General features: G+C 46.8%; 1 protein-coding gene across 1 annotated transcript; it reads left to right on the forward strand.

Annotated features, from left to right (window-relative positions):
* Positions 1–425: 425 nt before the first annotated feature.
* Positions 426–12,548, forward strand: LOC129150228 (antizyme inhibitor 2-like). The gene is made up of 11 exons (XM_054720876.1): positions 426–486; positions 1,106–1,289; positions 1,861–2,034; positions 2,735–2,907; positions 3,491–3,625; positions 4,578–4,743; positions 5,262–5,409; positions 9,290–9,390; positions 10,309–10,526; positions 10,984–11,046; positions 12,195–12,548. Exons 2-10 carry the CDS (start codon positions 1,107–1,109, stop codon positions 10,994–10,996), a joined length of 1,311 nt encoding a protein of 436 aa, XP_054576851.1. The 5' UTR covers positions 426–486; position 1,106; the 3' UTR covers positions 10,997–11,046; positions 12,195–12,548.
* Positions 12,549–25,934: the final 13,386 nt, after the last annotated feature.

Below are 25,934 nucleotides of genomic sequence, written 5' to 3' on the forward strand. Positions count from 1 at the left end.
AGAGAAAGGGCGGTGAGAATGTGGAGGGACATCAAGTGACTCAGAGGGTCTCCCAGCCACATACTTAAATGTGCAGGGAGCGCAGAGAGACAGCAAAGGGTAAGACCAGCTCTTGCTCAGCCTACGACTGGAGTCTGAGGTCAGGTTCCACTCCCAGCTCCACTCCAGCTTTGCTGATCTGTGAGAAGACCTCTGAGCCCACGGTGTTTCCATCTTTGAGGTGGGAAGGTGAGTGACTGGGTTTCCAGGGTCTCTCTACTCAGATCATCGCTGGCTGACTTCACCCTGAGGGCCTGTTGTATGGGCCACCCACAGAGCTGGGAAATTTGGCTGAGTGGGTCGTGGTAGCCATGGTTTGGCAGGACAGCCTTCACAGGTACTTCACCTGGCCTGAGATCTGAGCTGAGTCTGCTCTTCCCAAAGGGATTTACCTGAAGCCCAAGACACCATAGGTCCTGGTCCCCTGTGCTGGGCCTGAAGAAGCAGGTGATGATTGGCACCACATGAGTCTGGGGGTGGAGTAGGGCCCATGGGTGCAGCCCCAACTGCTGAAACAGAAGGACTGAGGCTGTAGGCGGCCCTCACTTCAGTCTCAGGGGTGGGGGGCCAGCAGCAGATGCAGTGGCTGCTTTAGGGAGCCCAGGTGCCAGTCCCAGCTCAGCTACTGACAACTTGGTGACCGTGGGCAAGTCCTTTCCTCTCTCTGGGTGACTTGTCCACATGTGTAAAGTGGAATGTTGGGCTAGGTGATCCCCTGTAATCTTCAGCCCTATAATCTAAAGATCGTGGGCTCTGCACTTCTCTTTTCTGTGGGTCACATTTCTCATCTGTGAATGGGAACATGTGAGTGAAGGAGCCTGGAAGAGGATGCCAACCACTTAAGGTAAGGGGTCTTTTGTGCATCTCCCTTGATCCCAAACTCTGTCTCTGAAGCAGGCTGGGCCTGGCCAGTGGTCCATCCTAAAGATGGGAAAGTTCACAAGGGCTCCATGGAGCTCTATGTGGCTGCATGGGAGCGCCGAGGACTTACTGTCCTAAGAACTCTGGCTCCACGGGCCAGCAGGGCGGAGGAGGGAGGAGTGTCCTCAGAGCAAGGCCTTTCCAGGATGCTGGGAGTGTCCCTGGCAGAGGGCTCTGATGGACAGTCAGGGACGAGCACCACCCTCAAGGACTCGAAGGAGGAGGAAGGATGCCCGGGAAGCTCGGTGTTGAAGGATCTCATCTCCCTGGGGCCTGAGGAATCTGCCATGGAGGTGGTCTTGAAGAAGATCCGGGAGCTCTCTGATTCGGTGAGTGGAGGGCAAGGTCATGGAGTGGGGAGTGGAGAGGGTGGGTCTCAGTCCCTACTTAGGCGGGGACAACATAAGCCTTTCTGTTTGTGTTTTATGAGTCAGTTAACTAGGTCTTACTGAATAACTGTGACCCTGCGTGGCATGGGATAGTTCTCCTGTCCCCTTCTAGTCCCCCACCAGCTCCTGGGAATTCACCCTGTGCCAAGCGATCCGGGTGAGAGTTGGAGAGTCCTGGCACCCATTTGGTCTATAAAGCTTGTTGCCCTCTTGTCTTCCTGTTGTAGGAGTTAGAAGATCAAGGCTCAAATCCTACCATTGCCATGTAGTTGCTGTTGACCTTGACAAAAAATATTCATATTGTAGTGCACCTGAAACCTCTATAATTTTTTAACCAGTGTCACCCCAATGTATTCAAGAGAAAGGAAAACAATTAAAAGAGATTTTAGAGCCGTAGTTTCCTCTTTTCCTAACTGGGAACACAGTAGTACTTGCTGCATGGAGACACTGTGAGGACTCAATGAAATGACACAATGCCCAGCCTTTCTTGCCTCTCTCTCCGCCTTGGCAGGACCAACGGGACCCCTTCATGGTGGCCGACCTGGGTGTGTTGGCCAGCCGCCATCAGGCCTTCTGCCAGGCCCTGCCAAGGGTCTCGCCCTTCTATGCGGTGAAGTGTAACAGCAGCCCCTGGGTGCTGCGTGTCCTGGCCGCCCTGGGCACCGGCTTCGACTGTGCCAGCCAGGTGAGCCTGGGCCCACTGCCAGTTGCCTCATTCCTAGGCCTGACATTCGTGGGGAAAAAAGCTCATTTGCAGGAGTCCAGAAGTGGGACAGCAGCCCATGAACAGTGGCTGATGTGTGTGGTGCCCAGTTGTTTGTGAAAGAATAAATGAATGAAATAGGAGTGGTCCACCCTCCTCTGGTCTAGGTGAAGAGGGAGGTGAGCCTGAGCTAAGGAGACAAGGAAACACGCGCTTTAATCCACAGACCCTGTTCTGTCCTGGCCCAGCCATTTCACTGGAGCCTATGTTTCTTGATCTTTAAAATGGGTTCAGCCCTAACTGGTTTGGCTCAATGGACAGAGTGTCGGCCTTTGGACTGAAGGGTCCCAGGTTCGATTCCGGTCAAGTGTATGTACCTTGGTTGTGGGCACATCTCCAGTAGGGGGTGTGCAGGAGGCAGCTGATTGATGTTTCTAACTCTCTATTCCTCTCCCTTCCTCTCTGTAAAAATTTAATAAAATATATTTAAAAAAATAAAATGGGTTCAACTCTATGTTCCTTAGAGCAGTTTAGAAGCCTAAATAGCACAATATGTGTCCAGCGCTGGGCCAGATGCACAGTAGGGACTCAGTAGGGGACAGCCCCTCATGCCCGTGGTTCCTGTGCCCAAAAAGCAGGGCAGCAGGGAGGCAGCCCTTTACTCCGGCTTTGCCCCTGGCAGGTGGAGCTGGAGCAGGTGCTGGGCCTGGGCGTGGCCCCCTCACGCATCATCTATGCCCACCCCTGCAAGCCCATCTCCCACCTGCAGTATGCTGCCCGCCAAGGGGTGCAGCTCCTGACCTTCGACAGTGAGGAGGAGCTGACCAAGGTGGCCCAGCACCACCCTGGGGCCAGGTGAGACCAGCAGGGCTGCAGGCAGGTGGGGACAGGGAGGAAGTTCTGGCAACTGCCTTGGGCCTCAGCGAGGAGATGAAGGCTGTTCCGTGGTGACTAGGAGACGCCCAGCAGCAACGAACAAGAATGTGGGTCGGGTGTCCCCGTGCCTCCCCGATGCCCACTCGTGTCAAATAAAGGTTCCCTGTGTCTGCAGAGACGCTGGCAGAGCCTGGCATTAGGAGGTCTGGGGTCAGCAACCTCGTGGAAAAAGCACTCACATAGGATTCAGGAAGAACAGGGCTCATATTTCTCACTTGTTACATAGGTGTGGTCTTGAGAAAGTTATTTAACGTCTGTCATTCTGTGACAGGAGGTCTGCTGAAGGGATGTTTATAATTTTATCCTTTTCCTGATTTTTCTTGTCTGGGCAGAAGTATGGTAAGTAGTGCTGTGTTCCCTCCCTCGACACCTATGGCTGGACAGTCCAGAGGACAGAGGCAGGGTGGAGGGAGGGTAGAGGGAGTTTGGGTGGGGGCAGAAAAGCCTCCAGGCCTGGGTTCATGTGTCTAAGAATGCCTGTCACCCTCACACCCCCTCCCAGGCTGGTCCTCCGACTGTGGACTGAGGACAGCCAGAGCCTCATCCGTATGAGCGCCAAGTTTGGGGCCAGCCTGGAGCTGTGTGGACACTTGCTCAAGTCCGCCCGAGACCTAGGCCTGGCTGTGGTGGGAGCCAGGTAAGAGCACGCACTTTCTCTCCTGCGAGGCAGGGCTCCTGGTCCCCACGCCTGTCCCCGGCCTCTGACTCCCCGGGGGCCCTCGGGTCCGGTGGCTCCGTGTGGTCCTCAGAAGAGGAGGTGGATGTCAGCTGCTGGGAGGGTGGGGCAAGCAAGGCACTGGCCTTGGGTGCAACGTTTAACGGGATGCCGAAAACTTTGTACTCGAGATAAATAATGTTTTAATACAGTATTTAAAAAATTAATGCAGAAAAAATCCATGATGAGAGAATATCAAAATTTCAATCAACACAGAATTGGCATTTCTGATTTTCCTTTTGCTTCTGGGTCCAATTACTCTTTACTAATCTTGTCTTTATTTAAAGTTTTTGTATTTTATTCATCATGGCTATTTTTGCATCAGTGCTTTCTATCCCTTGATGGGGTGTGTGCAGGAGGCAACCAATTGAGGTCTCTTTCTCTCTCACTGGCTCTTCCTCTCTAACATATATATGTGTATTGCATGAAGGTTACTGATGTTGATTGCTCAGTGCTTGGTGCCCCCTTGAATGTTGCACCTGAGGAGCGTCCTCCCTCACCTCACCCCACCTGCCCCTGATTGGGTCCTCTGCCATCCCAGGTGGGTGGTTTGAGATTTGGGGTTCAGATCGCATGCATCCCAAGGAGGAGAAGAACGGGAGCCCCTACCACGAGGCTTTGGGAAGGCCACACAACCACGAGAGCCCCAACTCACGGACTGTCATGTGGTGTGTGTCTCTGGGGTCCCCATGTGCACAGCCACGGCTGTGGTTTCTGTGGGTGCCCACGAGCTCCATGTAGTCACACGTGTCCCCGTGTCTGTGTCCATCTGGTTCACATTGTGCCTGTGTGGCTGTTTCTGAATGTGACCCTCCTCCTGCTGACGCTTGCGTTTCCTCGTGTGTTTCCGCCCCGTCACTGCACCTGCACTCAGCTTCCACGTGGGCTCGGGCTGCCAGGACCCCCACAGCTTCGCACAGGCCATCGCCGACTGCCGGCGCGTGTTCGAGATGGGCCGTGGGGTCGGGCATGACATGAGCCTCCTGGACATTGGAGGGGGCTTCCCCGGAGTGGAGGGCTCTGAGCCAGAGTTTGAGGAGGTAAGAGGGGAGGAGGAGAGGGCGTCTGGGGGTCCCAGCCTGGGCACATTGCACAGAGTGTGTGTTAGTGTACAGGGAGCTCTTGGAACTCAGGCATGTGGCTGCATGTAGCTGGGCTTTGTGTTGGTTGAGAGGTCTGTGACTCTACATGCGTGGCCTGTGTGCATATACGTATGTCTGTGTGTGCTTGTGGTCCTGTGCCTTCTTTAGACGTGTTGGTTACTACCCCTGGTAAGGCTACTGTCAGATAGAGGTGCACTTACTGTGTCCCCCACACCCAGGGGACAGTCCCCCTTTGCTGATCACGTATTGATTTCAATGTTTCCGAGTCAGACCTCATGGTGCTGCAGCCTGGTCACTAGGCTTGTGCCCTCGGGCCCCTCCCCTCTGGGCCACAGTGTTACCTGTTTCCTCCCCTGCTCAATGGGGTGCTGACACCTTCCCACAGAACTGTCAGGGGAATGAAGAGAGAAGATGCAGGGAAAGACCCCGCATAGGAACTGGGTCTGTCCCCACAGATGGCGAGAGTGATCAATGCTGCCCTGGCCCAGGACTTCCCCGAGGGAGCCGGCATTGAAGTCATTGCGGAGCCCGGCCGCTTCTACGCGGCATCTGTCTGCGTGGCCGCTGTCAACATCATCGCCAAGAAGGCTGTGCTGCAGCCTGGTGGGTGGGCCCGGACTGGGCAGGGAGCGCTCTGTCCAGGGGTCCCCAGGCCTTGGGGGCAGGAGGAACAGAGGGTCTGAGTTCCACCCTGGGTTCCTCATTCGGGGGAAACATGCTGTGATTTAGCTACAGGGTAGAACCTGTTAGTAACATTTTTGTGTTGTTCTCAGATAGGCTGGAGGGAGGCATTGGGGGTCTGTTCCCCTGTGTCTGGAGGGCAAGTCTGAGGGCACAGCCTCCACTCCCTGTGTGCACCTTACTGTTCCCAAGAAAGCATTTTCTAACAGGTGTGGAATTTTTATAACAAAAAATATAGTCAGTAAATACTAATTTTACAGCACATACATGAAGGAAATATTATCGGTATCATGGCCTGGAGGTTAAGGGTGACATTTCTGGGTAACAGTAAATGATATCGAGGTCACCATATCATGGGAGTTTTTGATTGTTATTTGGGGGACAGAGTCTGGTGGGGTTGCTGTCCTCACAAAGGGACTAAGTAGAAACTCAAGTTCCTGATGAGCTAGAATAGACTCACCCTCTGGGTTAGTGCTCTTTACTTGGAAATTTTATGACCATCATATAACTATTTCTAAGTAATTTTTATTTTATATTTTAAAAATATTTTTATTGATTTTAGAGAGGAAGGGAGAGGGAGAGAGAGACAGAAACATCAGTGATGAGGGAGAATCACTGACTGGCTGACTCCTGCACATCTCATACTGGGGATCGAGTTTGCAACTTGGGCATGTGCCCTGACCAGGAATCGAAACATGACCTCCTGGTCATAGGTTCGTGCTCAGCCACTGAGCCACGCCAGCCAGGCTCTAATTCATTTTAATCTGTTCCTTATCCTTGTGCAAATGCCCTACCCACATCTTTGTAATCCTAAAGGCACAAAGGGTCTCATTAGAGAATATTGTGATTTGGGGATATGATCTTAGCCATCATTTAACAAAGGCCAGAGGTATACATATTATGGCTTACTATGTCTTCACAATAGCATGAGCTGCCAGTGATTAAGGATCTATTATGTGAGAAACTATTGTTTTACCCAATTTCTGCTCAGCCCTCCTGTGAGGCAGTTTGGGGTCATTCCCATTTTACAGGCAGAGATCTTGAGGCTCAGAGAGAGGAAGTGGTTGTCCGAGGCAGCAAAGCTAGTTCGTGCACAGCGGCGCCAGGTCTGTCCGACTGAGAGGCTGGTGCCCTTGTATTTGCAGACATGCCAGCAGAGCGGAGTGCCAGCCTCAGGGCTGCCATGACTAACACATGACCAACTGGTTTAGGGACAAGTGGGGCTGTGGGCGCAGGAGGCAGGGTCAGTGCTGGCAGCTGAGAGAGAGCGGAGGACAGGAGTGGCTCACATCAGGGAGAAGAAGATGGGGGTGGGAGTAGCCTTGGAGAGAAAAAAACAAATAATCAGAAATATCTGGGCATCTAAATGCTCAAGTGGTTGTAATGGCCCCAGTGCCCATGGAAACCAGTGGAAAGATTAAGGAAATCATTGTCTAAGGACGGACCAGGAGTGATTGTTCAGAAACTGGCTGGTAGGAGTTTATGTCCTAGGACCTGGGGCTATAGGTGAGCATCAGCTCAATGTACATCAGAGTGTGATGGAGCTGGGGAGAAGCCGCCTTGTATTCATGAGGCATCAACAGAGGCAGAGTATTTAGAGGGAAGGAGGTGACAATTACGCTGCTCTCTGACTGTGAGAGCCAGGCACTGTTTAAGATGTAGCTGGGATCTGCTTTAATCAGATAATAGGAGACATAGAGACACAGAAATAACTGCGTTCAGTAAGAAGATTTTACTCATAGTTCCCTGGATTGAGGAGTCATGGCAGGCACCCTGGGCCACAGGGGGAAGCATCGGGTAGGTCAGGAGGCAGGAGAAGGGGCTGGCAGTGGTGAGAGGCTTCACTTTGTTTCGCTGGTGGTCTTGATCCGGCGTTTAATAGGGCTCAGGAAACCTGGAGGAGGGGCTGTGCGTAAATTAAATAAGAGTCCAGAGATGAAACATAATTTTGAAAGGCATTTGGGGAGTCAGAGAAGACTTAGCTAAAAGGAACTAAGTTCTCCTTGTTTCAGGACCATTTGCTTTTTATTTTTTAACCTTTTGCACTCGGATGTCGAGGGTGACTCGACACGGTTAGCATTAGAATAAAGGAATCGAGAAAAAAGCAAACGAGTGCAAAGGGTTAAAAAAATATTTTTATTGATTTTTTTACAGAGAGGAAGGGAGAGGGATAGAGAACTAGAAACATCGAAGAGAGAGAAACATCCATCAGCTGCCTCCTGCACACCTCCTGCTGGGGATGTGCCCACAACCAAGGTACATGCCCCTGACTAGAATCGAACCTGGGACCTTTCAGTCCACAGGTCAATGCTCTATCCACTGAGCAAAACCAGTTACGGCCCTTGCTTTTTATTAACACAAATTGTCCTAAGGCAAGGTGGAGATATACACATCAAAGGGTAGGGTTAGGTACAGAATCCATTGTCAGATTGGGAAATTACCTCAGGCTGGTCAGGTGTTTGGCCAGGAGGAGGCAATAACATGTAGATTAAGATGCCCTGAGCTGTCTGGCAGCAAGCAATCATGCTTTTCAGGTTTGGGGAAATGCCTTTAGCCATTCCCAACAGGCAATAACATATGTGACTCAGCCCTTGTTGAGTCCCCAAGTTCCATCAACCTTTTGATAAAACTCTTGCAATTATGACATGCTGGAATTGGCTTCTAGCAACTTTGGTTTTCCAGGGAAGGCATGAAGGAGGAAGGCAAAACTAAGTAGGCAGGTTTGGGGTTGGCTACTTTGAGTAATTTCCATGGGCTGTGGGCTGTAAGGACAGCCCCTAATTGCCTGGTCCCTGGCCCCAGGATAGTTAGCGGAGGGTAGTGGTTCACCCTGTGAGAGCTTAATCAAGCAGGGGCTTGGCAGGTGCAGACCCTGGTCTGGCTGGTCCGCATGTGCAGGTGCCCTTGCAGGGCTGTGTCTTCCTGCCTAGGAAGTAGGCAGCCCTGGCAGGAATGGTGTCTCCAGGGTCAGCAAGGCCCCAGATGCCAGAGTATCAGTATAAAGAAAACAGAAAATATGAGTTACCCCAGCGGCCCTTTGAGGAGGGAAATGGACCAATTAGCACACCCCTAACAGCACCCTTAGGGCATCATGTCATAAAAAGGCATTTTGCTCTGGGTTTTGCCTCACACTGTAAGTTCAGGGAACCTGGTCAAGGTGAGGACAGAGGACCTGGGTCCTGACCTGGGGACGAATCCCAGCCCTGCCACATTGTCCTGTAACTTCTGCAAGAGTCAGTTCCTCAACATTACAGTAGTGTTCCATGTCCCTACTCAGAGTGTCATTAGGACAGTGGTCGGCAAACTCATTAGTCAACAGAACCAAATATCAACAGTACAACGATTGAAATTTCTTTTGAGAGCCAAATTTTTAATTTTAAACTTCTTCTAAAGCCACTTCTTCAAAATAGACTCACCCAGGCTGTGTTTTTTTGTGGAAGAGCCACACTCAAGGGGCCAAAGAGCCGCATGTGGCTCACGAGCCTCAGTTTGCCGACCACGGCATTAGGAGAATGAAATAATTTGATTTTTGTAGACAGGTTGGAAAAATGTCTGGGCCCTTGCTCATGGCTACTTGCGTTATTCTTAGTGGCAGTAGCAGCCCCAGCACTGTGATGGGGTGCAGGTGGGGCAGAGGAGCAGTGGGAATCTAGAGAACAGGCCTGATTCTTGGAGGGCATCAGGGAAGGGTTATTCAGTGCTGAGCAGAGGGTCTGGGCTGGTCCTAAGGGTGCTGGACTCAGTGTTGATGGTCAGCGGTGAGACCTGGCTGAGCACAGTCCTGTCCTCTCCCCTCTCCCAGGAGGCCACCGGAAACTGCTGTACTATCTCAACGACGGCCACTATGGCACCTTTCGCGTCTTCCACAGGGAGCGTTTCCCCAGGATGCCAATTGTGGTGAAGGTAAGGAGGCCCAGACCCTGATAGCACTGAGATCGGACCTCTTCCCTGTGAGGCAGGGATCCCTCTGCGAGGTGCAGAGCGCAGGGTCTTAGATTACACATGGCGTTGCAGATTGTCATACCATGTGCGTGTGCAAGGATGTGCACAGGCATGCTGTTTGTATTTGCATGTGCACTTCCGTGTGTGTGCATTTTTGTGTATGAGCATGATGGATGAGCAAGGACATTGGCAGAGGTAGGGGCAGTGGGTACCTGTGCAGGTAGGTGGTGGACAGGTACATAGTCCTGTGTGGGTGTGTAAGCACATTGGTTTGCCTCTGGGTTTCCATGTGATCTCTCTGTATGCACTGTGTGTGTGTGTGTGTGTGTGTGTGTGTGTGTGTGTGTGTGTGTGTGTGTGTGTATATGTGTGTGTTACCAGAATCCTTGAATGTTGGATGCAGAAGTTCTAGGAAATGGAGGTTCTCCAAGTTGCTTCACAGTAGACTCATCTGGGAAGCTTCCAAAGACCCCGATGCCTAGGAGAAGGCCCAGACGATTGAAATCAAGCCTCTCATGGGTTGATATGTGTCATTAATTTTTGGTTAAAACTCCTCCAATGTGACTCCAATGTGCAGTTGATTTAAGGCCCAGTATTTTGAGTGATTATTGACTTTGCTTTTATAGATGGGAAACGGAGGACCCCTGTGTGTCTGGCTTTGAGAATTGGCAGGGCTAGAATGTGTCACTTGAGCTCATATAAGCTCCATGAGGGCCGGGTCAAGAGCAGTGCCTGGCACATAGGGACTGGTAGGTGTGAGTGACTGCCAGTGTCCTTGCTGTGCCTGGGGGTGCTCTGCTGGCCGAGGGCATGGGCTGGGAGGGTGGGTGGGGGCAGGAGCTCTTCCTTCTCTGATCGCCCACCCCTGTGTCCCTGCAGGAGCTCTGCTCAAAGCCGCCCCTCTTCCCCTGCATCCTTTATGGTCCCACGTGCGATGCCTTTGACACGTTCTTCAACGAGGAGGTGCAGCTGCCCGAGCTGGATGTGGGTGACTGGCTCATCTTCCCCTCCATGGGCGCCTATAGTTCAGTCATGAGCTCCACCTTCAATGGCTTCCTGCCTGCCTCCATCTGCTACATCATGGGACCTGAGCTCAGGTATCTGAGGAGAGCTCAAGGATCTGAACTTGGCACAGGGAGCTGATGGCTAAGATCTGGGTTCCCAGCTCCAGGAAATACCATACTCCCCGACTGGCCCCAGAAAAGATCCAACTGACATACACTGCCTATGGTGTGACCCGTTACACCCATTACCCATATAAGTCCAAGGCAGGCCACCTGGGCAGCCGTGACAGCTCTGACGTTTAGACACTTCTGTGTACACAAGTTGACATTTTTAAGGCCCCTGTAACCCTTAATTCTTGGCCAAGTCCCCACTGTACTCTGACCATTTGTGGCTGTTCCCCACTTCCCTCATTCAAAATCACTTCCCTGCCAACCTCAAGCTCCCTCACAGGCTCTGCCCAAGGGGCTCCTGTTAGCCCAAGCTAGGGTTCACTCCCCGGGGTGATGGGGGCTTCTAGAACACCCCTTTACTGGTACAACCTTTCCACAGGAGCCTGCTGTAGACAGCGCCTTAAGCTGGGACATGGCAGAATGGAAGGGTTCCAGACACTTGGTATGCTGACCTGGGAAAGCTTGGGGCGGAGGTGGGGGTGGGTTGGGGAAAGTAACGTGGGAAGCAGAGGTTTGGTTGCCTCTGAAATGATGAGGCAACTTTTCAAGTTCAAAAGCACTTTTTTCCACCAATGTTGGCCTGAAACACAGGCAAACCCTTCTGGGCAGATGACTCCACCCTTGTGCTTCTCACCCCCTGACTCCAGGGGGTGAGAAACTGGTGTTATTACAACACGTGCCCCCTGAAGGCCATGGCCTGGAGCATGAAGCAACGTGCCTTGGCTAGTACCTTGAGATTCTTAAAAAATATATATTTAAAAAATTGATTTTTAGAGAGAGGAAGGGAAAGAGAGAGAGAAACATTGACGTGGAGGGGAACATCATGCCCCTTACTAGGGATCAAGTCAGTCCACAACCCAGGCATGTGCCCTGACCAGGAATGGAACCAGCAACCTTTCGGTGCTCGGGAAAATGCCCAACCAACTGAGCCACACTGGCCAGGATTCATCCCTCTTTTTATCCAGTTAGTGACCCCTGTGTTGTTCCAGAAATGTTCATGTGAACTATAGGCACCCATTCTAGTGCCAAGAACACCGGCTCTGGAGTCAGACCTGTAGCGAATCCAGGCTCCACCACAAACTGGCAGTGTGGTCAGAGCCTCAGTTTCTCCATCAATGGCATGAGAATGATATTAGTTAGTACCCTCCTGGCATGACTGTTGAGGGGATTAAGTCAGATAATGCAAAGCCTCATTCAGGTCAGTTCATGCCCAGAACCCTGCCTCAGGTTGGCCTTGATCCTGGATCTTTCATACACAGAGACCACTCCCTTCCCCCTTGGTCTGGGCATCCTCAGGGAGCATGTATTGCATCTAGCCATACAGGTATTGGGCCAGGCATGTGGGTGACTGTCCTGGTGTTGGCCTTAAGAAATCCTCAGTTTGAAACGTGGGAGGACAAGGAATGGGAATATCCAACTCCAAAATAAGACAGGTACTACTGTGTGTCTCCCAGGTTTAGAAACAATATTTGGGAAGTTCTGAGCTGAGAAAAGAAAACGTGTCCTACAGGCAAGGACATTGGCAGAGGTAGGGGCAGTGGGTCCCAGAGGCCAAAGCCACTCACCTCCTGTGTCCTGCATCCTTTTTAGCTTCACCTGATGTGACTTCTCCAATCCTCAGCTCCTGCAAATGGTCCTCATCATCCACTAGAATCAGCCCACCAATCTCACTGCTGCCTCCACACTCAGCTAAGACCAGGGGTATTCTCCAGCATCCTTGTGCTAAAGACATCTCAGGCCCAGACATCTGAGGAGAAAGGATGGGCTGCAGATGCCGCCCAAGGAAGCCAGAGGGCTCCAGCAGCCTTCAGATCCTGTGTTACTCATTCCTCTACTCCCAGATTCTGAAATTGGGGCTAGAAACAACCACACTTATCCCCTCAGAGGTGTCTGGAAGAGCAAATATGAGTCGGTTTTAGGTAAAAATAAAGTTACATTCATATGCAAGAATTGCTGGAGTGTTTTGTGCTCTGCTCTATAGGTGTTGCTCTGTGGCATTTTGGATATCAACTCATCTATCCATTCATTCATGAATCCATTCATCCATCCATTGATCATTCATCAGTCTTTCCATTCTTTCATCCATTGATCCATCTGTCCATCCATCCATCCATCCATCCATCCATCCATCCATCCATCCATTGACCATCAATTGATCCATTCATCCAACTGTGCATCCATCCATAAAATAAAATGTGAGGGCCTAGTCTGTGATGGTGTTATTCTAGGCAAGGTTATGCATGATGAATAAGATGTGCAGAACCTATTCTCATGGAGCTTACCTTCCATTTTCTTCCATTGGAAAAATCAGAGCAGGAGCAAACATATAAATGATAAAATAAAGTGGAAGCAACAAGTATTGTAAAGAAAAATTAAAGCAGGGAAAAGGGATATGGAAGGATAGAGGATTATGCATTTTTATGAAAAACATATTTTCATTGATTTTAGAGAGTGAGGAAGGGAGAAGGAGAGAAAGAGAGAGAAACATCCCCATCAATCAGTTGCCTACAGTATGGGTTCAAACCCAAGACCTGGATATGTGTCCTGATTGGGAATTGAACATGGGACTCTTTGGTGGATGGGATGATGCTCCAACCAAGTGAGCAACACCAGCCAGGGTGAGGATGGTGCTATTTTAGGTAGAAGGTCAGTGAGGTCTCTGAGGGTTTGGGATGTGAGCAGAGACAAAAGGGAGCTGTGTGGTTAGCTGGGGGCAAGGTGACTTGTGTGGATGTGTGCTGGGGTCTTTCTCAGCATCTACTAGCATTCAGAAATCTGGAGAAAGGGCTGTGATGCAAATTAATAAAGAGGCTAGAGAAGAAATATGATTTTGGGAGGCATGGGGGGAAAGCCAGGGGAGGCTTAGCTTTAGTAACTAAGCTCCCTGAATCTCCAGACTCAAAGCTTTTTATTCCCACATTTTTCCCTATAGCAAAGCAGATATACATATCAAAGGTAAGGTTTGAAAAACAGTAAAATATAAATAGGTTGGGGGAAATGCCTACAGCTGTCCAGCAGCAGGTATTAACATGCAGATTTTCAGCCCTGCTGAAGCCCCAAGATCCATCAACCTTTTGATGAACTTTTTGCATTTATGACCTGCTGGAATTTGCCTTCAGTATATCCCCCTTCTTTGGTTTAATAAATTTAACAAGAATGTATGTTATTTGCAGAGCTAGGGTCCTTTTAAGATTTTTAAATTCAATGGAAAGGATAGAGTTCTATCATATTCTTATAAATTGCTGCCAGGCATCAAAGGAATCGATCTGCAGTAAGCTTCTTTCTGGGCCAACAGTCCTGTGAGTCCCCTTTCCAATGCCCAACAATTTTTTATGGGTTCCCTTTCCAATCACTGTCCCCTGTGACATGACAGTTGCAGGAAGGCAGCCATTGTCTTCACTATCAGAGAAGTGTAAACAAGGATCCCAGAATGCTGGTGAACCTTGAGCCCCTGGCAAGGGCCAGAGCTATGCACCAATGTTTAGTCCAGACTATGAGGGAGAGATGAAAGTTATATTAGAATGCAATCATATTATGCAAATTACTCCAGGACAAAGAATTGCTCAGATACTACTTTTACCTTATGTTCAGCAAGGCCAGGCTATAAATAGGAAAAGAGGAATGCAAGGATTTGGAAGCTCAGACATCTATTGGATACAGAAAATTAGCAAAACCCATCCTATGATTAATTTAAGAATAGAAGGAAAGCTATTTAAAGGTTTAGTAGACACTGGAGCAGATGTCAGTGTTATCAGCAAAGAATTCTGGCCTCCAAGTTGGTCCATGGTAGAAGCTATGGGCTCAATTAGGAGGGTGGGAGTTCCTGCTGACACACAACGTAGTGCTGCAGTGCTAAGGTGGCAAGATGAGGAAGGACAGACAGGATGGTTTCAGCCCTACCTAGTCTTTGGAATTGCAATCAATCTATGGGGCTTGGATGTTTTAGAAGGTTTACAAGCTTGTATTATTAGTGGCAAAGGGCAGCAGTTAATAACTCAGATGGGATATCAGACTGGTCAAGACTTAGGAAAAAATAATCGTGGAATTAAAATGCCCATCCAAGCCAAAGGAAACCCAGGAAGATGAAGATTAAGATATCAACCCTTTTAGGAGTGGTTCCTGCTCAGTCTCCTCACTCCCATGCTGATCCTATACAATGGAAAGATGATAGACCTATATGGGTGGATCAATGGCCATTAACCAAGGAGAAATTAGGTCATATTCATGAATTAATACAGGAACAAATAGAAGCTGGTCACATAGAGCCTTCCAATAGCCCTTGGAATATGCCTATATTTACTATACCTAAGAAGGTGGCAGGAATATAGCGATTGTTACATGATCTTAGAGTGGTTAACACTACTATGCATACCATGGGAGCTTTACAGCCTGGACTCCCAGTGCCTTCGCAAATCCCTCTAGATTGGTCTTTTATAGTGGTAGATCTTAAGGATTGTTTTTTCACCATTCCCTTGGCACCTCAAGATAAACAAAGATTTGCCTTTTCAGTGCTATCTATGAATAACAGAAAACCCATGAAAAGATATCAATGGAAAGTTTTGCCTCAAGGAATGGCCAATAGTCCCACCTTGTGTCAAAAATATGTAGCTCAAGCTGTTCAGCCTTTAAGGGACAAATATTCCCGATGTTACATTATTCATTACATGGATGACTTGCTCTTAGCGAGTCAACGGGAAGAGCAGAGTTTAGCAATGTTTTCCCAATTAGAAAAGGAGCTCCCTAAATCGGGCTTAAAAATTGCTCCAGAAAAGGTACAGAAAGAGACACCTTTCAAATATCTGGGAACCATAATTGAAGACCAATGCATTAGGCCCCAAAAGGTGGAAATAAGAAAAGATTGCCTTAAAACTTTAAATGACTTTCAGAAATTATCAGGGGACATTAACTGGTTAAGACCTTATCTGAAATCTCTACAGGAGAAATGACAAATTTGTTTAATATACTTAGTGGTGACTCTAATCTTTCCTCACCCTGAACATTGGCAGATGAAGCTAGAAAGAAGTAGCTAAGAATTGAGCAGGCAATCTCCTTAGCCCAAGTAGCATGGGTACAGCCTGAATTGCCTTTATTGGGACAGATTAACCATACTGCAAATAGTCCCACTGGAGTCATCTTCCAACATGAAAACTCTCCTGCTATTATTGAATGGGTCCACCTAGGGCATCAGTCCTCTAAAACTGCTGTTACATATCTAGAACTTATGGCTCAGTTGATATTTCAGATTAGAAAGCGCTGCAGGCAGCTTAGAGGAGAAGAACCAATATGCATCTATCTTCCCCTCATTGGGAAGCAATTAGAAATGTTATTTCAAACAGACTTAAATTGGCAAATTGGACTAAGTGGATATTCAGGCAAACTTAGCTGTCACCTATTAAAAGACAAATTACTACAATTTTTATATTATACCCCCATTAATATGCCAAAAAATACTAGGCAGGAACCTATCCCTGGAGTATTAACTGTTTTTACTGATGGATCTTTTAATGGGAAAGTTGCCTATCATACAATGAATTCAGACCGAGTCATACTGACCATCATACTTCTGTACAAAGAATTGAATTAGAAGCTATTAAGGCTGCATTGCAGGATTTCCAAGAGCCTCAACATTATCTCTGATTCCTCTTACACTGCGGGACTAGTGAACAGAATTGAAACTGCTCATCCAAAATGGCCCAGTGACCAAAGTTTATTTTTACTATTTAAACAAGTTCAGCAGATTGTGCAAGAGAGACAACACCCTTTTTATATCACTCACATCAGGGCTCACAGTGTATTACCTGGCCTGCTCACAAATGGAAATGCACATGCTGATCAATTGGTTGCTTTATTAAAAGAGGTCTAGAGTCTCATCAGCTTTTACATCAGCCTGCCAAAATGTTGTCCAAACAATTCTCAATCTCTCGACAGCAGGCAAAACAGATTATCAAGGAATGTTCCATTTGCATGTTATATCTACCTCAAGGGCCTAACATAGGAATCAACCCTAGAGGTTTGCTAAGGGACCACTTCTGGCAAATGGATGTGACACATTATACTCCCTTTGGACGTCTTGGAGCATTGCATGTCTCTGTAGACACCTTTTCAAAAGTCTTATGTGCTACTGCATCTACAGGGGAAATAGCAAAACAGGTTAATAATCATTGCCTAGTTGCTTTTGCTGTCATGGGTTTTCCAAAAATTATTAAAACTGATAATGGGCCTGCTTACACAAGCTTTTATTTCCAGTAATTTTGTAAAAAGTGGAAAATTCAGCACATTACAGGAATACCATATAATTCGCAGGGACAGGCAATTATAGAGCATCAACACCAAAGGTTAAAATCCCAACTCAAAAAATAAAAAGGAGGGATTATGGAGAAATCACCTGTAAGTAGACTACACCAAGCCTTAATTACTTAAATTTTTTTCACTTGTGATGCTGATGGCAAGACACCATGGAAATACACTGGTGTCAGAATACACTGGTGTCAGACCAAAGGAAAATGGTCTGGCTAAATGGAAAGATCCTGAGTCTGGGTTATGGAAAGGCCCCAACCCCCTCTTAACATTTGGTCGAGGGTATGCTTGTATATTTCCAGAAAATTTCTCCAAGCCCATTTGGGTTCCCGCAAGAAATGTAAAACTTCGACATGGATCCAAGGGAAGAACTGGCCAGGTTAATGAGGACCCTGCACCTGGAGCCATGCCTTACAGCTGCAGACAATCGACTAACTCAGCCGCAGATAGCAGCAGCTCCAAACAACCCACTGAAGATAAGGAGTGGGAGGAGGATGAGGCTGGAGGTCACCTGGGGCATAGTGAAGAAGTCGGTCTAGAAAGCTGAGCCAATTTGTGAGGAGACCAGAACCCCAAGAATGCCTGAGAATGTCTTTCTTGCCATGCTAGCAGTAATCAGCTGTACAGTAATGCTACTGGGGGCAAATGGGGAAGATTTTTGGACATATGTTTTTAACTCACCATTGGTAAGACCCCTTATGTGGGCTGATCCCCTGCCTAATTTAGTCATCAATAACACCAAACACCTTGGTCACCTAGAAGGACCACAGTTGGGGCAAAAAGTATATGGGCAAAGTATAATTACCTGGGTGTTGCCACTCAGTTTCCCTTTTGTATGACACAGAATCAAACCACTGCTCCTTTGTGTGTAAAATTAAGGAGGGACTTTTGGCTAACATGGACACCAAAGGAAGGGGAAGAAAAAGCCCAAATATGTCTACTATCACTCCTTGCTCCGGGGAGAGGTGCAGAAAATGTAACTTTACTAAGACTAAGCAATTATGTAAAAAGTCTTATGAATGGCACCCGACTGAGGAAGAAATTAATTGGCAAGACTGTTATAGTGATTACTAGAGGCCCGGTGCATGAAATTTGTGCATGGGGGGGGGGCGGTGTCTCTCAGCCCAGCCTGCTCCCTCTCCAATCTGGGACCCCTTGAGGGATGTCCAACCGCCTAAACGGGCAGTTGGACATCCCTCTCACAGTCCAGGACTGCTGGCTCCAAACCGCTCGCCTGCCTCTGCCTGATTGCCCCTAACTGCTTCTGCCTACCAGCCTGACCACACCCTAACCACTCCACTGCCAGGCTGATCGACGCCTAACTGCTCCCCGGCCGGGCTGATTGCCTCTAACTGTCCTCCCCTGCAGGCCTGGTCACCCCTAACTGCCCTGCCCTGCTGGCCCAGTCACCCCTAACTGCCCTGCCCTGCTGGCGTGGTCACCCCTAACTGCCCTCCTCTGCCAGCCTGGTCACCCCTAACTGCCCTCCCTGCTGGCCTGATTGCCCACAACTGCCCTCCTCTGTTGTCCTGGGTCCCCCCCAACTGCCCTCCCCTACTGGCCTGGTCACCCCTAACTGCCCTGCCCTGCAGGCCTGCCCCCCCCAACTGGCCTCCCCTGCAGGCCTGCCCCCCTCAACTGCTCTCCCCTGTAGTCTTATTCCACCCCAACTGCCCTTCTCTGCTGGCCTGGTCACCCCTAACTGCCTTCCCCTGCAGGCTTGGTACCCCCCAACTGCCCTCCCCTGCAGGCCTGGTCCCCCCAGCTGCCCTCCTCTGCCAGCCTGGTCACCCACAACTGCCCACAACTGTTCTCCCCTGCCAGCCATCTTGTGGAGGCCATCTTGTGTCCACATGGGGGCAGCCATCTTGTGTCTTGGAGTGACAGTCAATTTGCATATTACTAGTTTATTAGGTAGGATCTTACCACAAGCAAACTTAATAACAGTTTTTCCTTTGTGGATTGGAGCCCCTATGGGTCTGCATATTGTAACAATCGCACCCTAAAATGGAAGGGGAACACATCTTATCTATATGTTGAAGCTAATCACCCCATCTCATGGCGTGGAGGAGGATTTGTCGGATCTCAATTACAACATGACAATTAGCCCCTACAAAATACACAATGGAAATTAGCTGCTGCACTTGCACATATTAATGGTATAGTTTTAATTATAGCTCAGATAATTCCATTCGTGCCTTATGGGAACTCCCAATAAGACAGTATTTGCCACTGCCTGTGTATTTGATTCTTTGTACTCCTCTCAGGCCCCATCCAGATGCACCTTAATGTTACAAGCCATCTGTATGAGGTGTCATGCACAGGCTGCACATTGTCCCATTGTATTAATTCTACATTCCAAAAGGATTCCCTCATGATTTTAAAACAACCAGCTTTCGCTTGGGTTCCTACTAACCTAACCGAGCCTTGGGAATCTCATCAAACCTACCAACTGTTACATGATCTGGTAAAAATCTTAAAAAGACAAAAAAGATTTCTTGGAACGTTAATTGCAGGAATCTTTGCCCTTGTAATGGTACTCACTTCTGTGGGCGTTGCTGCTTCATCCATGCTACAAACTATTCAAACTTCTCAGTTTGGACAAGTTAAGGAAAATGTAACTGAGACCTTGTCTATACAAAAAAGAATTGACAGCCAGTTTGAGATTGAATTGTCGGCATTAAAGCCTACAGTTTTGTGGATGGGTGATAAAATCCGCAGCCTAGAACAAAGAATATCCTTGCAGTGTCATTATAATTTTTCCCAGATTTGTGTTACCCCCGTTCCCTATAATAGTACCTTGCACCCTTGGGAATCAATAAAAAATCACCTTCTTGGTGCTTGGGGTAAAGGTAACACAACCCTTGATATTTCAGTATTACAACAGCCTATTGTACAATTATCCCAGGCAAACTTGCAAACTAATTCCTTAGATGCCTGGCAACAATTTAAAAAGGACATGAAAGAATTTAACCCCTTCCACTGCATCTCATTACATTTGCCTCTCAGCATAACCACTATTACTTGTCTCATTTTTGTTCTCATATGTTTATTTCTAGTCTGCAGATGCGGAATGAAGGGTCTGAAAAGGACTCGAACACTTCAGGCGGCATTCACTTTTCAAGAATTCCTAAAGAAAAGAAACGAGGGAGATGCAGGAAGCCACTCATTGTCTTCACTATCAGAGAAGTGTAAACAAGGATCCCAGAATCCTGGTGAACCTTGAGCCCCTGGCAAGGGCCAGAGCTATGCACTGATTGTTTAATCCAGACAATGGGGGCTCAAGCTATTTCCTGACCAAATAGTCTCAGAGTAAATCTTTCTAATATTTACTGACCTTTCAGATAGTCTGTCTGTTACCACAATTACCTGCCTGACTAAGGGCTAGATGTGTATCCAAAATTGAATAAAAGGATGGCGAGGCCTGGGCACCAGTGGAAGTCCTTTCTCTTGCATTGGGCTTGCCCTCCTGGCCCCCAATATTTCCAAATTATTATTTATTGTCTCGTCTCTTTCATTTGCGTGCAGCTTCTTTTCCAGATCCTGAACCCTGAACCACGTGGGACATGGGTCTTCACAGACAGCAATGATATTCCAGTTCCGGATGGTGGACAAACAGAATGGCAATGTAGGTCCGACTTTGACCTTCTTTGGCTTTGTCCTGGGCAACCTGCAGCAACGCACAGCTGCTGACTGCTAGCATGGCAAGGCGTCTTTATCATCCTCCCTCTCTGGACTGTTTCTCCTCTGTCTGCTCAGCGTGTTGTCTGGGGCCACTGCCATCTGTGGCTGGAGTGGTCTGGTCAATTCCTTTGTTGGGTCCATTTTTGCAGGAATCCACATGGGCTTGGAGGAGTTTTCTGGAAATATATAAGCACATTCTTGTCCAAAGATTATAAAAGAAATCCTTTCTATAAACTAGACTTGGGATCCCTTCATTTTGCCCAAACTATTTTCCTTTGGCTTACTCTGACACCATGTGTATCTTGCCATCAGCATTACAAGTGAAAAAAATTCCAAAGTAAAAAATTTAAGTAAGTAAAGCTTGATGGAATTTACTTTACAGGTATTTCTTCACTATCCCTTCTTTTTTGTTTTAAATAATATCAAGTGTTGGAGAGTGGGAATTTTTGAGCATTCCAGAGAGGCCGTGGACTATGCCCCAGATAGAGTTGTCAGTGCTGACATTAGGTCAGGCCTTGAGATACGGTCTCATGTCCCCTTCCCAGCACGTAGCCTTCTTTCATAGAACACTGTCAGCTTTCTGAAGAACAGGATGACCCTGTGAATAACATGGTCGTCATTGGCATGATCCTGACGTTGCTTGGGAAAAACTGTTTTGTCTTGGGTTACTTGTTCTGCAAAAACCGGATGTGGTTAATGTGCTTAAAAGCGGTCCTACACAAAGGGTTGCTGCTGCTCTCTGGTCTCCCTGCGTGGAGAATGGCAGAGCAGTCGCCGGGTCGTCCGGCTGCCCGGCTAATAAAGGCTCCCTAAATTTTAATTTGGTCTGGGCTCCAGTGGTCATTCACTCGCATCCGCTCCACAACACAAGAGGCTTTTGGAAATCCTGTAATGCAGCCTTGATAGCTTTTAATTCAATTCTTAGTATCTTACCTTATAATAGACAAATATGCAAATTGACCGCACCTTCGCTACGCCCAAGCCACACCCACCAACCAAGCCACACTCACCAACTACGCCCACCAGAAAACCGTAGCAGGGACGTTGGGGTGTGGCGGAGCCCAAGGCCGGGAAAGCCCCCCGAGGCTTTCCCAGCCTTGGGCACCAGCGGGGAGCCTGCACCCATCGCAGGAAACCACTGGGGGTTGGCTCCTGCGATCGGTAGCAGGGACGCTGGGTGTGGCCGAGCCCAAGGCCACCGCCCGGGGCCAAGCCCCGACCCTGAAAGAAGGCAGAAGGCGGTGGCCACAGCCAAGGCCTGGGTCCCCGGTGCCGGCAGAAAACTGGTGCAGGCAGCCAGGTGAATGAAGGTCTATTGCACGAATCTTCGTGCAAACGGGCTACTAGTAGAAGTATAACTGTTTTGGATTCATTGCATGTTAAGCAGCTTTATTATGAGATAAACAATCAGTAAAAAATTAGTTAATGTTCCAGGAATGGTTTCCTGCCCAGTACAACTAAGTTCCTCTGAATATTCACTTATTTCAATTTGCCAGTTTAGAGCAATCTGAAATAAGGCTCATTATCTAACTTTATTTGTTCTTGGACACTAATTGAATTTCTGCTATCAGTCTTTGAGTATACCCACATAGGGAGGCAAAAACACAAATTACTTACTTTTCTTTTTGAGGCCTAATACACTTACTTTGAATCACAGTTTTCCAGACGTTTGAAGGAAACCTCTCCTTATTTCCTTCCAGAGTAATTTCTGGACTAGAGAGTTTCTTTTTTCTTTCTTCTACACCAATGCAACCTAAATGGTTGCTTTTCAGATGCTGGCTGATACTGCTGCCTACATATTAAGTGATTCTCTATTTATGGTGACTACTAATGATTAGATTTAATGTTTGAATAATAACCCCCAGTTTACCCTGTAAATATAGCACACTAGATTTCAAAATTTCTCCTTTTTATAATTTATTTTTAAACAGTATTATTTTTTGCCAGTGCTCATTTGCATACACAGAGGGATTATGGGAGGTTTCAGTAACTTTAAGCAAATTTTCACTTTGGCTTTTGTTAAACCTAATTGCTTATAAAGATATTGGCTTCTTTATATAACTTAACTTACATGAGACCTTGATTATATTTTTAAAAGTGAATTTATTAAGTAATTAAAGTCTGCACCTCCATTGAACAAGAAAACTTAGATATTTGGCCTAGCTACACTAATAAAAGAGTAAGATGCAAATTGACCGCACCTTTGTGACACCCACAAGCCAATCAGGAGTGAGTATGCAAATTAATCCAACCAAGATGGTGGTTAATTTGCATACACAGGCAAGGGTGGGGCGGGCAGGATGCTTGCATTGTTGTTCTGTACCGCCCTAGCCGCTCTGGGGCTCTGGGCAGCATAGGAAGGCAGAAAGGCGGCTCCAGGCCTGAGCGGAAATGCGGCTCTGGCTGAAACGAAGGCGGTGCTGGCTGCCAGGGGAAGGAAGGCCCATTCTTGCATGAATCTTTGTGCATCGGGCCTCTAGATAAGTATAAATGACTTCCCACCACAGCCTATTTAAAGTGCAGGCTACCAGGGCTTTTGTTTTTTAAATTCTGCTGCTGAAAAATTTGGCTTTACTTAAGAAATATTTAGTAACTTGTCCTGCCCTCCTTAAAAACCTTTATAATATTTAAAATATATGTATATAAATAAAATATAGTTATTAATTTTTATTTGATAAAGCTTTCCACATGATTTCAAGTATATTAGATTGGCCTATTTAAAAATATATTTTTTAATGAAGATAGAATAAATTTTTTGAATCACTCCAGGGCCCTTGGAGTGCTCCAAAAGCCATCCCTCAGTTAAACTTTTTCACTCGGATGTCGAGTGTGACTCGACACGGTTAGCATTAGAATAAAGGAATTGAGAAAAAAAGCAAGCGAGTGCAAAGGGTTAAAGTCTTGAAATTTAACTTGGAATTAGCATCATATATATATATATATATATACACATATATATATATATACACTATAGATTATATTATATACTTTTTATAATTATTCTAAAAGATATCAATTAAATTTAAACTGGTTTTTATATTAAAAATCAGACTATAGAATTAATTTTTTTTTAATTAGACCTAGGTTGAAATTTTACCACATGGACTATAATATATTTTGAATTACTAATTTTTCTAGAAAAAACACAAGAATTATTTTATCAAAAATAAATTTCTATACTTTATGCATTTTGTTACCATAACTATGTAATTTCTCCCAACTTAATTTGAACTTTAAACTCTTAAGAAGTCTTAAATTTTAGCTAGCAAATTAAATACTTAGCATTTCTCAGATTAATAATAATTTCACATATTTAATTAATAGATTCAATTCTATCCTCTATATTTTTCATGAGGCAAATTCAGATTAACATTTCTGTATTGTCATTTCAAAATACCTAGATATTTAATAAGTTTTAAACCATTTAATTCAGCAAACTCCAAAGTTTTAAGTTGCCAAACGACTTTGGAAGCAAGCCTGTAGCTACTTGAATGTAAAATCACCACATTCTTTCTGCTGGAGGAAATGTGACTAGCCCAGCCCCCTCCTTCAACAAGGAGCATAACTAGTTTTCCCTGGGGATGCTTAGATCTTTATTATTAATATATTATTTATCTATATTTCAACAATTTTGAGATTTTAAAGCCAATTATTATTATCCAAGGCGTAATATGCCATTTACTTTGGCATATTCTGTAACAGAGATAATTTATTGACTTTCTGGCAGCCTTATTGTTAACTTTGGCTCTCCACTCCCACATCCTGCTTGCTTTGGGAAATTTAGCAACTGACCTGGCTGCCCATGTTTCCTTTCTTAATGAATTAAAGGTATGCCACAATACAAATTAGGTATTTTGCAATTTGAACAAGAACCCACATAGTTAAAGATGACAATGGCACTCATTTTCCTTGAGCCTGATTTTAAAAAGTGCCTTTTGACATTTCAATTTCTTTATCCTTGAGCATACAAGCTAAAAATTTACAATGATATTTTTGCCATTGAAGCAAATTCTTCCCCATTATAGTCTGGCTTAAAACAAAAGACTTTCTTGCCCACCTTGGTTGGTGACCTCCAAGGCTTGGTACAAGCTTTACATGCAGTAAATCTCCCCACCTTTACCAGTGATTAACTTCTTTTCATCGCTCTGGCGAATCTTCTTCTTCAGATATCCTTGTCTCGGGAGTTATTAATGCCGGGTCTTTCTCAGCATTTACTAGGGTTCAGGAACCTGGAGAAAGGGCAGTGACATAAATTAATAAAGAGGCTTGGGAAGAAATATGAATTTGGGTGGCATGGGGAAAAGCCAGGGGAGGCTTAGCTTTAATAACTAAGCTCCCCGAATCTTTGGACTCAAAGCTTTTATTCCCACATTTTTCCCTATAGCAAAGCAGATATACATATCAAATGTAAGGTTTGGTAAACAGTAAAGAATAAATAGTCTGTGGGAAATGCCTACAGCTGTCCAGCAGCAGGTAATAATATGCATATTTTCAGCCCTGCTGAAGCCCCAAGGTTCATCACCTTTTGATGAACTTTTTGCATTTATGACCTGCTGGAATTAGCCTCCAGCAGATGAGCAGAGTGAGTGAGAGAAGGTATTGATTGGGAAATGAGGAAGGGGAAGGGTCCAAGGGCTAATGTTCTCAAACCTCCTGGTGACTCAGGGCTTTGACTATTCTGAGATGGTGGAAAGGCTCCACAAGGTTTGAGGAAGTGAGTGCAGAGAGAGAATGCGGAGAACTCGATGGGCTCCTGTCAACCTTGCAAATGCTGGGTGGTCGTGGTGAAGGTAGTGAGAAGGACCAGGCTCAGCACAGGCTGTAAAAGTAGAGTCAGGAAAATTTGCTGAGGGTTTAGATGTGGGGTCTGAGCAGAGAGGAGTCAGGAAGGACTCCATGGCTTTTGGTCAGAGCAATCCACAAATGAGGATGCTGGGGTTGAGGGGAGAAGCAGCTTAGGGGGGTTCATATTGAGAGCTCAGTTTGGACCAGTAGGTTTGAGAAGCTTATTCAACTGTCAAATAGAGTCAGATGTGAGCAAGTGGTCAGACATGAACATGGCAGAGAGACATGAACATGGAAGAGAGGTATGAACATGGGAGAGAGTTATAAACATGGGGGGGATATATGGACATGGGAGAGAGGTAAGAACATGGGAGAGAGGTATGAACATGAGAGAGACAAATGGACATGGGAGACATGAACACGGGAGAGAGGTGTGGACATGGGAGAGACATATGGACATGGGAGAGTGGTATGGACATGTAAGAGAGGTATGAACATGGGACAGAGATATGAACATGGGAGAGAGGTATGGATATGGGACAGAGGTATGGACATGGGAGATAG

Source organism: Eptesicus fuscus, chromosome 9, assembly GCF_027574615.1.
Source record: "Eptesicus fuscus isolate TK198812 chromosome 9, DD_ASM_mEF_20220401, whole genome shotgun sequence".
Lineage (NCBI taxonomy): Eukaryota > Metazoa > Chordata > Mammalia > Chiroptera > Vespertilionidae > Eptesicus > Eptesicus fuscus.